The 14,888-nt window shown below is 40.1% G+C and overlaps 2 protein-coding genes across 3 annotated transcripts in view; one reads left to right on the top strand and one right to left on the bottom strand.

Annotated features, from left to right (window-relative positions):
• Window positions 1-14,888, bottom strand: part of LOC127451275 (ran GTPase-activating protein 1-like) — a 67,174-nt gene that overhangs the window by 13,285 nt on the left and 39,001 nt on the right. The window lies entirely within an intron of this gene.
• On the top strand, window positions 8,229-13,629 carry LOC127451296 (nuclear factor 7, ovary-like). The gene is made up of 6 exons (XM_051715869.1): window positions 8,229-8,609; window positions 8,792-8,887; window positions 8,985-9,218; window positions 9,301-9,323; window positions 9,393-9,511; window positions 11,730-13,629. The coding sequence occupies exons 1-6, from the start codon at window positions 8,232-8,234 to the stop codon at window positions 12,236-12,238; spliced, it is 1,359 nt and encodes a 452-aa protein (XP_051571829.1). The 5' UTR covers window positions 8,229-8,231; the 3' UTR covers window positions 12,239-13,629.

Below are 14,888 nucleotides of genomic sequence, written 5' to 3'. Positions count from 1 at the left end.
GTACATGTAGCAGTCTGGAGGATGCTTGTGACATCATCCATATAACTGCGCAGAGCTGGCGATCTCACCCCAGATTGTGCACGTATTCCCCTGACCATTTGTCTTGCACCAATTAGGATGATCTCGAACACAGCCGTGAACAGGATGGGAGAGATTGAACATCCCATCGCTATTCCTTTTTCCAGTTGCTGCCATTGCGTTGTGTAGTCCTGTGTTGCATGACATATCTTTAAGTGCCCATAGTAGCTGTCTACCAAGCTCCTAATGCACTCTGGTACATGGAAAAACTCCAGTGCATAGCTAAGAAGCTGGTGTGGAACTGATCCATAAGCATTTGCCAAGTCCAGTCAGACTACATGGATGTCTTTCTTATCTCTCTAATACTACATTTACATTTATGCATTTGGCAGACACTTTTATCCAAAGCGACTTACAGTGCACTTATTACACGGACAATCCCCCTGGAGCAAACGGAGTTAAATGCCTTGCTCAAGGACACAATGGTGGTGGCTGTGGGGATCGAACCAGCAACCTTCTGATTACCAGTTATGTGCTTTAGCCCAATATGCCACCACCACTAATACTAATGCATGTTCCACACACCCAAGAAAACCTGGTACACCTGCCTTCAGGCAGCTTGTGTCTATGTATCCATTCTTCAGGAGGTAGTCAGACATCCTCCTTGCTACCATTGAAAACAAAAGCTTTCCCTCCACATTCAATAGAGCAATGCTCCTAAACTGACTAATGTTGGTGGATCCCTGCTCTATGGGTAAGAAGATGGCCACTGCCCTTTGCCACTCCACAAGTATGCACTGCTTCTTCCAGGCAGCCCTCAACAGTCTCCGCAACATTTTGAGAACCATGGGGCACTTCTTATACAGCTTGTATGGTATCCCATTCGGGCCTGGGGCTGAAGTTGCCCTGGCTTTCTCTACCACCTGGCTCACCTCACCCAGCTTCGGCGGATCTACACTACTGGTCAAAAGTTTTGAAACACTTACTCATTCTTTATTATAATTTTTTTTTTCACATTTAGAATAATTGTAAAGTCATCAACACTATGGAATAACATATATGGAACTATGGGAATTATGTTTTGACTAAATAAAATCCTAAATAAATCAAAACTGTGTTATATTTTAGCATCTTCAAAGTAGTCACCCTTTGCCTAGAATTTGCAGACATGTACTCTTGACATTTTCTCAACCAGCTTCTTGAGGTATCACCCTGGGATGCTTTTTAAACAGTATTGAAAGAGTTCCCATCTATGTTGGGCACTTATTGGCTGCTTTTCTTTATTATTTGGTCCAAGTCATCAATTTCAAAGACTTTTTTTTTATTATTTAATTTTAGTTTTATAATGAAATCAATTAATATTGTAGCACAATTATATTTTTGTCTACAAAACTGTAGGGCTTTACTGGTTGTTTAGATCAGTGTTACTATCAGAAATAATTAATAATTATTTCTTTAGTTATAATTAATATTTAAATTAATTAATTGAATCTAACTCATTAAAACCTCATATGGGGCTCCAGTAAATGTAGTGCGCTACGTTTAGGAGCGGGTTTGGTTATTAGCAATAATTAATAATTATCAAAGATAATTATTAATTATTAAAATCAATAGAACATTGATGAGAATCATTGTTAGCTTTTTTTAATCCTTTAAATCAACAATTATCAAAGATAATCGTTAATTGTTAACATCGATGAAATATTAATTAAAATTAACACTAGCTTATTGATCATTCAAATTCAATCATCAAAGATAATTATCAATTATCAAAAATCAATAGCATATTAATAGGGGCGGTGGTGGCTCAGCAGCTAAGGCTCTGGGTTACTGATCAGAAGGTCAAGGGTTCAAGCCCCAGCACTGCCAAGTTGCCACTGTTGGTCCCTTGAGCAAGGCCCTTGACCCTATCTGCTCCAAGGGTGCTGCATCATAGCTGACCCTGCACTCTGACCCCAGCTTAGCTGGGATATGTGAAAAAAAGAATTTCACTGTATATGTGGGATAAATAAATATAATTATTATTTACAAGGATTAACATTGACAGGGCACCACCCTGGAATCAGGGACTAATAACCAGACAGTATAACAGTCTCAATATTAGATTGTTTTCTTAGGAAAATCGACATCCGAAGAATATCGATTTTCAGGAAAAAAAACAATGAATGAAGGTTTGAATCCGAGCATTGACATCCCGTCAGCATGACACAGGCATATGCAAAACAAACCAAAACACTTCTCTTTGTAATATAAACAAAGTTTATTTATGCAGTAATATCAATTAATAATTAATACAATGCAGTCAATAAACTTCCGACTTACAACTACAAACTAAACAGTGATATGATTAGATATGGAAATAAAAATAATCCTATAACACATAAGGTGTGTGTGTGTGTGACAGTGTGTGTGTGTGGTTAGTACGAGAGAGAGAGAGAAGTGACAGCCCTAAAGCCGATTTCGCGATCGTGGGAGAGAAAGCAGCTGTTAGTTCATCGCTCAGAGATGCGGTGGACGGCTTGTAAACAGTCCCGCGTACTTTGACTCTTTAATGGATGAACTCAGTTTACCTGTCTCACCCGCGATGGCGAAATTGCACAACAGTCCAATCTGGTTGGACCAAAATACAGCAAAACAAATTTGTGATAATTAATACCCTGAGTATTAATAATGAGCGGACATGGCGGTCCATAAACCGTACAAGCAAAAACCTTGAAACACAAGAATAACTATATTCTTAATATTCTACACTATAATATTCTATCTCTGCCCAGAAGTAAACCTCTTACTTGAATCGCATGAGGACACAGGTAGAATGTGTTTACTCCGTCTTTTAACTCTGACCCGGTTCCTTGAGGCTCGGGTGATGACGGGAGGCCGTTTCCTCGCTCTGTCGGCGGGCGGTATGGCTGTTGATTCTCAGCGGGCTGGCGGAGAACTCAGAAATGTTGACTTGATTGAAGATGGAAGAGAAATCTTTAATCTCTTCACTTCTGTAGGCAAACGGATGAAGATGCGAATTGCTCGGCGGTCACCTTCGGATCCGTTATAGTGTTGGGTTGAACACAGAGTAATCTCAACTCGTCCAGCGAGATGGAGATTGTATGGCCACAGTTTCAAGTCGGACGTTACTTCCTTGTGCCACGAGGTTGCACCTGAGAGCAGCGATGAACTGCGTCTATACAGGACGAACAAAGTTGCTGGAAGCAAATCCCGGAAGCATTTCAGAGGTATTTCAACTCCTGATGATGTCATGGTTTGAGGTGCATTCTGTTGTGTGCCTCATCCAATAGGAGTTGAGAGTTCGATCCTTTAGTGAGCAAGGCTTCATGGGATTTGTAGTCTGTTTTGGACTCCCTTTGTTTGATTTTGGCACGATTTTTATCAGTATAATTTACGACTTGGAATGTGGGGGCTTGAGTTAGGTTTTTACAACTGTGTTAGGCCTGCCTTTGTCTTCTATCTGAATACATGAGGCCCAACAAAACTAATTTCAAACATTTAAGCATACGCCTTCAGATCAAAAGATTTTTAAGATCATGAGAAACATTTCAGTCAAGTGTTTCAAAACTTTTGACTGGTAGTGTATGTCAAATTCTACTACTGGCCCTACTGGCCGTGGGACATATCCAGGGGAGCCAAGCATATTGTCTTTGTAGGGGTCACCAAGTTGCTGTTCTATATGGTCTTCTAGTTCCTCTTTTGCCATCACCAGCTTCCCACTCCTCTTTTTTCCAGCAGGTGTCTGGCAAACTTAAAAGGTTCCTCTGCCTTCCTCCAAGCCTTACGAAGCTGCTTCCGCTCTTTCACAAGCTGAAGTATCTCCTTCTCTCTCCGACCCATCACCCTGGGACCACTCTTCCTTACTACTGTTTCACCAAATCTACCTATGCATTCTTTGTACACAATATCGCTAAACATATTAAGCTTGACCTCCACCCTTCCAGTAAGGGCATTCTCCAAGGTGGAGCACAGGTCCTCATCTACTCTGCTCCATGCATCCTTATCATTAGATCTCGGCCACTTGATTAGCCTCCTTCTCCCTGGTTTCTTTTCATTATCATGTCTTCCCTGTCTTGTCTGTGGGTTGAAGGTCATCTCTTCTTGCGGCTCGCCTTGCAGGCTTGACCTGTCCTGCTGGCAGTACTCACACAACCTATGGCCACTTTGCACTTTTGCACTCTGGAACTGCCAGTCAGCTGTGATCAAAGCTGTCTTTATTCCAGCCTTCACCACACAGTCTGCCCTCAGCATCCTTGCACTGACAGAAACATGGTTATGTCCAGAGGATACAGCAACACCTGCTGCTCTCCTTACTGGAGGATTGTAGGCCACTTGTGGTTCATGGAGATTTAAACATACACCAAGACAAGCCCCAGGCCACTGAACTTCATGCTCTTCTTGCCCTGTTTGTCCTGGAAAGACTAAGCACAACATCAACTCACAGATCGGGCAACCAGCTGGACTTAATTTTTACATGTAACTGTACCAACTCAAATATTCTTGTTACTCCTTTATATGTCTCTGATCACTACTTTGTTCAATTCAACATGACTCTCCCATCTATATTAAAACAGACTCCGCATTTGGTTTCCTTTCGCTGTAACCTCCGTTCTCTTTCACCCTCGCGCTTTTCCACTGCTGTCTCTACCTCTCTTCCCACACAAAACTTATTTTCCACCCTGGATGTAAACACTGCCACAGACACACTAAGCTCGACTTTAACAACCTGTCTAGACAGCATCTATCCTCTCTCCTCTAGGCCTATCACTGTAGTACTCCAACCTGACCAAGAATAATTGTGGGGGCTCGCCCGGTGAACCCGATCGACAACAGATTCCATGTTGAGTTAAAGGATATCTTGAAGCATCTGTGCAACAAACTGAGTCGGCTGAGTGCTCTCAATTCCCTCAGTAACGGCAACACTCAAATTTCTTTGCATCTCGCTTTGCTTTCCAAGTCATCACATTTAGCTCTCAGAAGCGATACCTCTTTTCCGAGTGTTGTGACATTGTTTTGCAAGTCTTTCACGAATTCATCACAAAAGACAGCTATATTCGCTGATCCAGTTTGCATGGCTCATAGAGTGCTGACAGAAGAAGCCAGCTCCTCTCGGACAGCTGAGATCTTGTTTCTGAGTGATCCTGCCATAGAGTCGGTTAGGTAACTCTAATGATCTGCCTGTTAAATCTATCTGATAAAGTGATATAACTGTATAATGACAGAGATTATAATATACACAACAGGGAATGAAAAAGAATGGTCTGTCGGTGCCTTTGCTGGTGTTAGACTACAACCTTAATTTCAACCAGATCCACAAGGGAGGGCATTTCCCAAATTAAACCCACCAAACACTCACTTCAGTGTGTAAAGACAGATTACAGTGTTTGCATGTAATACATATCATTTGTGTTCTAATCCTAGATGAATGTACTGCAGAATGTACTTTAATAGCAAAACTCTACATTTCATTGGTTTACAGAGAGGTGCATATACATAAAACCCTACGATAATCTGTATATAACTGCTGTTGACCCCAAGTTCACCAATTGTTTCACCAAGAAAACACAGACTCTGAAGCCTGCCACACAAATGTGCTGCTTTAATATTTTATTTCGACCAGGTTTTGTAGGACATCAATATTTATATACATAACTGGTAATCAGAAGGTTGCTGGCTCGATCCCCACAGCCACCACCATTGTGTCCTTGAGCAAGGCACTTAACTCCAGGTTGCTCCAGGGGGATTGTCCCTGTAATAAATGCACCGTAAGTCGCTTTGGATAAAAGCGTCTGCCAAATGCATAAGTGTAAACCCTCATGATTTCCATTGTCCTTTGTTAGGTATTATATGTTTGGTATGCCGAAGTTCATGTTTATTTCAAGCCAAGTTCATCTTTATGTTTGCTTCATGTTTGTAGTTAGGGTTCTCGCGTTTATTAATACATTTGCGCTTGGGTTCTTTACACCATCATCATCGTCTCTTCGTTTACATCATTGCCAGCACCAGCAGCAACGTTACAGAATACCTAAACCACAATGAACCCAGCAATTCAGCTCCTTCATCTATGTCAGGGGAATCATCCCCTTGAGGATTACGTGGAGGACTGGCATGTCAGGTGGACTTTAATGAGATTGCCCTCAAAGACATTTTTTGCTTTGGACTGATTGAGTTTATCTCTTTGCTGTTGCCAGGCGGTCAGAGTACCCACAGCCTGGCTCAATATATTGACCTCGCCATGCAGATTATTGGTTCCATGTTCGCTGTGGGGGAGGCGGATGCTGAGCCAGAGTCCCACGTCATGGTCGACGAGCCGGAGTCCCACGTCATGGTTGACGAGCCGGAGTCCTACGTCATGGTCGACGAGCCGGAGTCCCACGTCATGGCCGACGAGCCGGAGTTCCTCGTCATGGTCGCTGAGCTAGCGCCATCTTTTGCCCTGGATCCTGAGTTTGCTCCATACCATGTCACACCAATGCCCCAGCTTGCTCCATGCCATGTCACAACAACACCTCAGGCTGCTTCATGCCATGTCACAGCAACGCCTCAGCCTGCTCCATGCCATGTCACAGCAACCCCTCAGCATGCTCCATGCCATGTCACAGCAATGCCTCAGCCTGCTCCATGCCACATCACAGCCATGCCTGAGTCTGCTCCATGCCATGTCATGGCCACATATGAGCTGTTAACTATGGACGATTCATGATCAGGGAATGGGAACTTTTGACCCTCCGAACCTGCCTAGACCCTCTGAACCCTGGACTCTGCCTTGGCCTGTCGATCCCTCGACAACACCTCAGCTCTACGTTCTCTCGGCTCCACTGCGGTCTTTCAGCCTGTTGGGTCCCTCGTCCCTCCAGCTCCTCCTTGGTCAGTCGGTCACCTGGCTCCGCCTTGGCTCTCCAATCCTCTGGCTACGCCTCGTCCCTCCGATCTGTCAGCTCTACCAGGGACCTCCTTCCCAACGGCTCTACCTTGGTCCTCAGTCCCACCGGCTCCCCCTCAGTCTTCTGATCCCCCAGCTCCGCCTTGCTCCTCCGAGCCTCCAGTGCTGCCTTGGTCCTCCCTGCCATCGGCTCCACCCTGGCCCTCGAGTCTTCGGCTACTCTCTGGGTTTCATGTTCCATGGTGTCGCTCTTCAAGTCTCTCACGGCTCCGCTTTCCATGGCTCTGCCCCTCAAGTCTCTCACAACCCCACCTTCCACAGCTCCACCCCTCGAGCCTCTTAGGGCCCCACCTTCCATTGACTCTGCCCTGGTCCCATGCCCCACGCCCTGTCTTGTCAGACCACGCCCTATGCCTCAACCACGCCCTGTCTTGCCAGACCACGCCCTACGCCTCAAGACACCCCCCCCCACCCACCCACCCCGCTCCCTACAGAACTTTGGAACTACGTCATGTTTTATGTATGTGATTGTTCATGTTTTGGGGCATCAGAAGCCACCCCTAGTGGGGGGTATATGTAATGTTTAATGTGTGTTCATGTATTTCATGTCTTTTATTTTGAAAGTTTATTTCCTGTTTCATGTCATGTGTCCCTAGTCATGTGATTCCTGTTTCCCTCCATGTTTATGTGTCTTGTTTTCATTGGTTTATTGGTCGATTATCTTGTTATCTGTTCTGTCTGTTTATTGGTTATCTTTGTCAGGTGTTCTCCCATGTCCATGTATTTAAACCCTCATGTTTTCCATTGTCCTTTGTTAGGTATTATATGTTTGGTATGCTGTTCATGTCAAGTTTATGTCAAGTTCATGTTTATGTTTGCTTCATGTTTGTAGTTAGGGTTCTCACGTTTATTAATATATTTGCACTTGGGTTCTTTACACCATCATCGTCTCTTCGTTTACATCATTGCCAGCACCAGCAGCAACGTTACAGTTTTAATTGAGTGTCTGATCCTGAGCTTTACTGTATGTTCATTTTGAAAGTGTTTTGTTTCACCCACAGATGATCAGAAACTCCACCCTCATGAAACACTTACCAGGAAGTGACTGTCTTATTATTTCTCACTTTACTCTCATACTGATTATTTTCTTTATTTTTGGACTCAGTGATCAGTGAAGAACGAAGGGAAAGACTTTCAAAAAAGATTTTTGTGAAGTTTGTTTCAGAGTCGACAGCAGATCTTTGGTGATTCTGATGATTATTCATTATTGAAAGCAACATTCAGAAAGTGAAAGTTCAGATCGTTGTAGCTTTTATAAACAGTGAAAATGGATTCACTATCTGTGGAAGAACTTTCTTGTCCCGTGTGCTTTGAAATCTACAAGAATCCTGTTGTTCTGTCGTGTAGTCACAGTGTGTGTAAAGAGTGTCTTCAACAGTTCTGGAAAACCAAGAGAACTCAGGAGTGTCCTGTCTGCAGGAGAAGATCTTCAAGAGATGAACCTCCTCGTAATCTGGCATTGAAGAATGTATGTGACTTGTTTGTGAAGGAGAGAAATGAGAAGGAGATCTGCAGTTTACACAGTGAGAAACTCAAACTCTTCTGTCTGGACGATAAACAGCCGGTGTGTTTAGTGTGCAGAGATTCACAAAAACATACCAATCACAAATTTCTCCCCATCTGTGAAGTTATTCCATCTTACAAGGTATGACAAATTTATCTTGTTTCATTTACAAAGAAGGTTCAATTGCTTTAAACATCGAAATCAGAACATTCATGTACACAATATTTTCCTGAACCATTTTAATATGTATTACATACATGAACATATCATAGTAATCTCTCAGCAGCTGCAGTTTCACAGATTTTCACTTTGTTAAATTGCAGGAGAAACTCAATACAGCACTGAAGTCTTCACAAAAGAAACTCAAACACACAGAAAACATTAAAGGAGAGTTTGATAAATCAGTTAAACACATCAAGGTGAGGATACAGAATCAACAATCAAACACATTTGGTGATAAATGATGTGATGTGTGTGAATGCAGAGCTGATTGAAGTGAATTTGATGTGATTTCAGACTCAAGCTGAGCACACAGAGCGTCAGATTAAAGAGGAGTTTAAGAAGCTTCATGAGTTTCTCCGAGATGAAGAAGAAGCTACAATCACTGAACTGAGAGAGGAAGAGGAGCAGAAGAGTCAGATGATGAAGAAGAAGCTTGAGGAGATGAACACACACATCTCAGCTCTTTCACACACAATCAAAGACATGGAGGAAATGATGAAAGCCAATGACGATGTCTCATTTCTAAAGGTGACAGTCAAACTCTCATCATTGATTTCTGCTCTTATTGATCATTTGAGGAGATCATCAAGTGTTTTTTTGTCTTTTGCAGAACTTTAATGTGACAATGGAAAGGTAAGTGTCTCCTCTCTATGCTTGTGAAGTCAAAGTCACTGCAGTACTGACTCCTGAATGTTCTTCCAGAGTCCAGAGCTCACAGCCGGATCCACAGATGACTTCTGGAGCTTTCATTAATGTGCCACATTACTTGGGCAACCTGACATTCAGAGTCTGGAAGAAGATGCAAGACATTGTCCACAAGAGTGAGTCCACCAAACATCTCTGCTATTACACTTTATGTGTGAGATTTTAATATTTACACACACACACACGAACAAACAAATAAAAACCTATAAAAAAGCAGAATAAATTACAATATAAATCAAGAATTTCAAAGTGAAATTGTGAATAAAAAAGTAAATAAATCTCATGTCTGCTCTGATCACTGCTTCTGTAAACCCCAAATATCCACAAACTCTATATCAGCTCTTACCTTAAGATGTGTTCTACAAAATGAGTCTATTTTTACTCGTCTCTCAGCTTGTGTTTAAATAATCCACTGTTATGTCTCATGTTCAGAAAAAATGCAGTTCAGCAAAACAAATATTATAAACCAAACCCAAACCCTATTATAATCATTTAAATATGTTCCTGAATATTTATGATACAATGTTATTCATCATTGCAAACCTTATTTATTAGCTTTCAAATGACACCAAGATTACATTTGTAGTCCATTCAGAAGCCGAGATATTTCACAAAATATGGGGAAAGGGCGGGGCTTCCAAAAAAGACTGGATGTCTATGGGCGGAGTCACAAACCACGTTGGGGCGCCCCCTGTTTTTCAGATCTGAATGTTATGATAGAAAGCGCTAGAAAAAAAACATTTCTGGTGTTTGCTGCCATCAAGTGGAATGATCTAAGACCAAAAGTAGAGAGATCGAGCAAACAGAACTTGTATTAAAAGCTTTTTTATTCAACACAAAAAAGGTCAATTTGACCCTTAAGGACAACGTCAGTACTTTTTTTAATTTTTTAGCTTTGTGCATAAGTACATGAAATTTAACAAATATGACATTGCCAGGTTCAGATCACCTCTGTGGAAGATGTCATGAAGTTTCAGGCTGAAAACTTAAATTAAAGTTTATGTAAATCAGTGTTAAAAATTCAAAAGGGTCAAATTGACCCATAAGACCAATTTTAAGATTGTGTTGGTTTGTTCTGTGTGGACATACAATATTCTTTTTATTTGCTCAGGTGTTAAAAATGGTCTTAAAACGATTTTTATAATTCTGCATCAACCCTGTTCAGTCACATGACTCTTAAAACTCCAATCAATCTCTGCAATGACATCATTAGACAGAACAAAACATAAACCAAACGTCTCACAAACGTTGTTTTTCCGTTCAACAAATTCAAAATATTGTCTATTTTCTCCTTGTTCATTGTTGCACACTTCAACTGTCACAGAAACGTGAACAGACGCACATATGAACATATGAATTCACATTTTAACTGTTTTACACATAAATAATATTTTTAGAAATATTTGTAACCCAAGAAATGTACTTAAAAGTAATTACTTTTATTTAAAGTCAGTAACTGTAATCTGATTACAAGAATTTAAAATGTAATAAATTACACTACTCGAAAAGTAACTAATTACTTTGTAATCCAATTACACCCAACACTGAATATGATAAGAATGCATTTGTGTCAGTAAATACATGTGGTATATTAATGACCTAAAACTGAAACACAGTAGAATTTGTGCTTAATTTAATCATTATATGATTGATGGTTTAATTATAACTCACATGCATATTCATTCTCTGGGAGTCGGGATAAATGAGTAAACACTGTTTCTGCATTATTCCTGACATTCATCAGACTCTCAGTCACCCCTCAGAGGTCAAATACACACATGACCTGTAACATTCAGAATTATAACCTGAATAAATGCACATGATTAAAAAGACTTTGATTACCTTTTGATTATATTGTTAGTGAATGTGTTCAACTCATCAACAGACCGAAGAGACAGAAGTAAACACACCCCTTCAATACAGGACACTATACACACTTATAAATGATACAGAGATCAACAAGACCTGCTGAAATTAACATGATCATCATACTGAATATTTAAAGTTACTGTTGTACAGTGTATTTACAGCGTATAACATTTCTATTTCATTTATTATTTTAGTATCCCAATATATCACTTTCTTTTGACATGGGACACACATTTCCAATTTCTACAGCACATACTGTATTTAATTCTTGTATTGATGTGATTCAATGTTTCTGATAATAATGTGTAACTAAAAACAACACTGACGATAATCACAGAAAATATCTGATAGTGTTTCATCAATATGACACGTGTTCATAATTCATAATAATCTGTATATGATTCACTCTTGATGATTATATGAACATGAGAATAAAAGCATCTGTTGATTGTTTTCTCTCATCAGCTCCTGTGATTCTGGATCCAAACACTGCACATCCACGTCTGATCCTGTCTGATGATCTGACCAGTGTGAGATTCAGCGAGAACAGACAAACATTACCTGATAATCCAGAGAGATTTAACTGTTATTCGTGTGTTCTGGGTTCAGAGGGTTTTAACTCAGGAACACACTGCTGGGATGTGGAGGTTAAACACAATAAAAACTGGATTCTTGGAGTAACTACAGCATCAAACCAGAGGAAGGGATATGATTTCTTTAACACTGATGTCTGGGGTGTGGAGTATAATCTTGGATATCTCTCACGGTTTTCCTCCACTGTGTTTCGTGTCAAACAGAATCTTGAGCGTGTGAGAGTTCATCTGGATTATGACGGAGGAAAAGTGTCATTCTCTGATCCTGTAACTAACAAACATCTACACACATTCACACACACATTTACACACACACTCTTGCCATATTTCAGGAATTATGCTGCCACTCCTCTGAGGATTTTACCAGTAAAATGTTTGTAACAACAGAAAATCACAGTAATATCTGCATCTTTTTTTCTTTGAGATATTTCATATTAAATATATAAATCATAACCCAACATAGACTAAACAACTAACATTTAATCAAATAAGATTGAGTATTACCATCCCACACGACTTCTTAACCAGCTCTTTCATAGTTCATAGAAATCTGTTCAATTTGATCATACTGTAAAAACACTTCATTTCAACATTTACTCTCCCCATCCAGTCTGTTTGTTTGTTTTGTTTTGATCTGTATTGTTAAATAACAACAGAAGGTCACATGATGACTTAAAGTTCATCAAGAGTGAATCATCCAGGAGAAATAATTAATACACATGTAGAGACACGAACACAAAACACCATCAGAGTAACACATGTGATACTAAAATAATGCAATAAACATCCAAATATAACACAGAACTCCCCAAAGTACATAACTGATATTAAAGAATAAGAAGAAACATCTCTATTTCCATAGAATATAATGAGATGTGAAGGGTCACGCAGGGAATTCTGGGAACGCCCAATTATTGTTTTTCACCGTAATTTTAACAATAGTTTAGTGTAAAACTACATGTATTCTCTTGTTAGATATAATATACATTTTTAACATTAATTATACAGTGAAATCATAATTTTACATCTAAAATAAATACAATATTTGACTGTCAATTTTTACTTTTTTATATATGTTAAGGTATATAATATCTTAACATATATAATATCTGTTATAATATCTTGTGTTGCAAATATAGTGTCAAATTAAGAAAAGTTCAAAACAACTTTATAAATAACATTTGTTGTCAATGAGAAATATTTGCTGAAAATGTTAAATTTGCTGTGAATAAATGTATTTTTAGGGGAATTTAACACCTTTATTAAAAAATGTGAAATTAATGTTTAATTTTATTGTATTTTCTCTGTAAAAATTATTTTAGTTTTTACACTGGAAGAAATCCTTTTTTTTTTTTTTTACAGACATATTTTTAAAGAAATCTCAAGTAAAAAAAAAAACATTTTCACGTTAAAATCATGAGGTTTACCTTCATTTAAAGGGGAATGCCTGTTTTTTTTCTGTAACACATATAACGAGTTAAATTACAATGAAAATGTAAATTTGCTGTGAATAAATGTATTTGAGGGGAATTGAACACTTTTATTGTAAAATGTGGAATGAATATACAATTTTTCTGTTTTTTCTCTGTAAAAATACATTTATTTTTTACAGTGTATTTTAGTGTTTTTTTCCAGAATCACTAAACAAGACCAAAATTTCTTCAGAGTTTTCAAGGTACATCCACTAATCTCAGTACAGACCTTCAGACTGTTCTGACTATCTGTTAATAAACATTAATAAACCTTTTTAAACTGTCAATTCAGGCTGTTTCAAGACTACATCAAAGTTTGTCTAAAGCATATATTATCCAGTATATGTTTATTTGTACTGTATGATAAGTATGGTGCTGCTGAGAGTTTACAGATCCCCATCAGTCTTTATACTGATGATCCCTCAGTCATTTTATTTGTATTTCACAACACACATTGTTTCAAAGCAGCCTTACAATAAATGATGCTGTAATGTCCGTAATGTCTTAAAGTCTTCAGTGTGGGGTTAGACTAAAACATGACTGTAGATTATACATTAAAAATATTATTATCTTTAAGAGCCTTTCACACTGATTCTTCAGTAATGTACCCGACCTCGACCTAACCATTAGCTCCACTTTTCTCCACAATAACCTATAAAAAAAAAAGAAAAGAAAAAGAAACTCCTCTAAATCCCAAAACAACAGAACATTAAACACTATCAACTCTCATACTTGTTTCATTTTTCATAGAAATACATTAAATAACACTTCATTTTCAAATGTTTTCTCCCAATCCAGTCCTGTGCAAAACATGCTGGAAACTGGAAACCCCCTGCCTGATTTCAGCAATAAATTCAGAACTGTGTTGAATCCATGTATCATTCGTTCATTTAATTTTATCACAAGGGTCACCACGGGGTAATTGTGAATATCCCCATGCACACACTTCACCCTCACCCTTTTGGTTGTGCCCAAAGCCTCACGTTGAACCAAGAGTTGGTGGATAGTGGTTTGATTACAACCCGTGTCCACCAATGCTTGGTGACTAACCCCCTTGACTCTTACCGGTATCCGGTACGCTCCGGCCTGATCGGGGGCAGCCTGCGGAGTGTCGGGGATCCGGACCACCATCCCCCGCTCCATCACAGGGCATTGATCCCGGAAGTGTCCCGGATCCCCGCAACTCCAGCAGACCGGCCTAGGTGCCACACCCGCACCTGCATCGGCGGACACTTCCACCTGAGGGGGAATCAGACAGCCAATTGGACAGCCTCCTCCAGCGACGCCAGACGGTGGCACTGGACCCATTCCACCGTTCCTCGTGGTAGCCGATGGACGAGCTGCTCCAGTACCACCTGATCGATCACTCCCTCAACGTCGCGATCCCCCACCAGCAGCCATCTCCGGCAGGCATCTCAGAGCCGTTGGGTGAAGGCAAACGGGCGGCCGGTCATCTCCAACTTCATCGATTGGAAGAGCTGGCGATGCTGCTCCGGACTGCGGCCAAGACGCTGCAGGATGGTCTTCTTCAGATCTTCATAAGCCAGGAGGTTAGCTGC

This window comes from Myxocyprinus asiaticus, chromosome 14 (genome assembly GCF_019703515.2).
Source record: "Myxocyprinus asiaticus isolate MX2 ecotype Aquarium Trade chromosome 14, UBuf_Myxa_2, whole genome shotgun sequence".
In the NCBI taxonomy this organism is placed as follows: domain Eukaryota; kingdom Metazoa; phylum Chordata; class Actinopteri; order Cypriniformes; family Catostomidae; genus Myxocyprinus; species Myxocyprinus asiaticus.
The sequence above is the reverse complement of the archived record's forward strand: the minus strand, read 5'-3'. Positions and strand labels throughout refer to the sequence as shown.

Excerpts from the sequence above, each read along its gene's own strand:
- LOC127451296 (XM_051715869.1), top strand. The coding sequence starts at position 8,232 with ATGGATTCACTATCTGTGGAAGAACTTTCTTGTCCCGTGTGCTTTGAA. Across the intron at positions 8,610-8,791 it reads AAGTTATTCCATCTTACAAG|GAGAAACTCAATACAGCACT; the intron begins GTATGACAAATT and ends GTTAAATTGCAG. Across the intron at positions 9,324-9,392 it reads TTTAATGTGACAATGGAAAG|AGTCCAGAGCTCACAGCCGG; the intron begins GTAAGTGTCTCC and ends ATGTTCTTCCAG.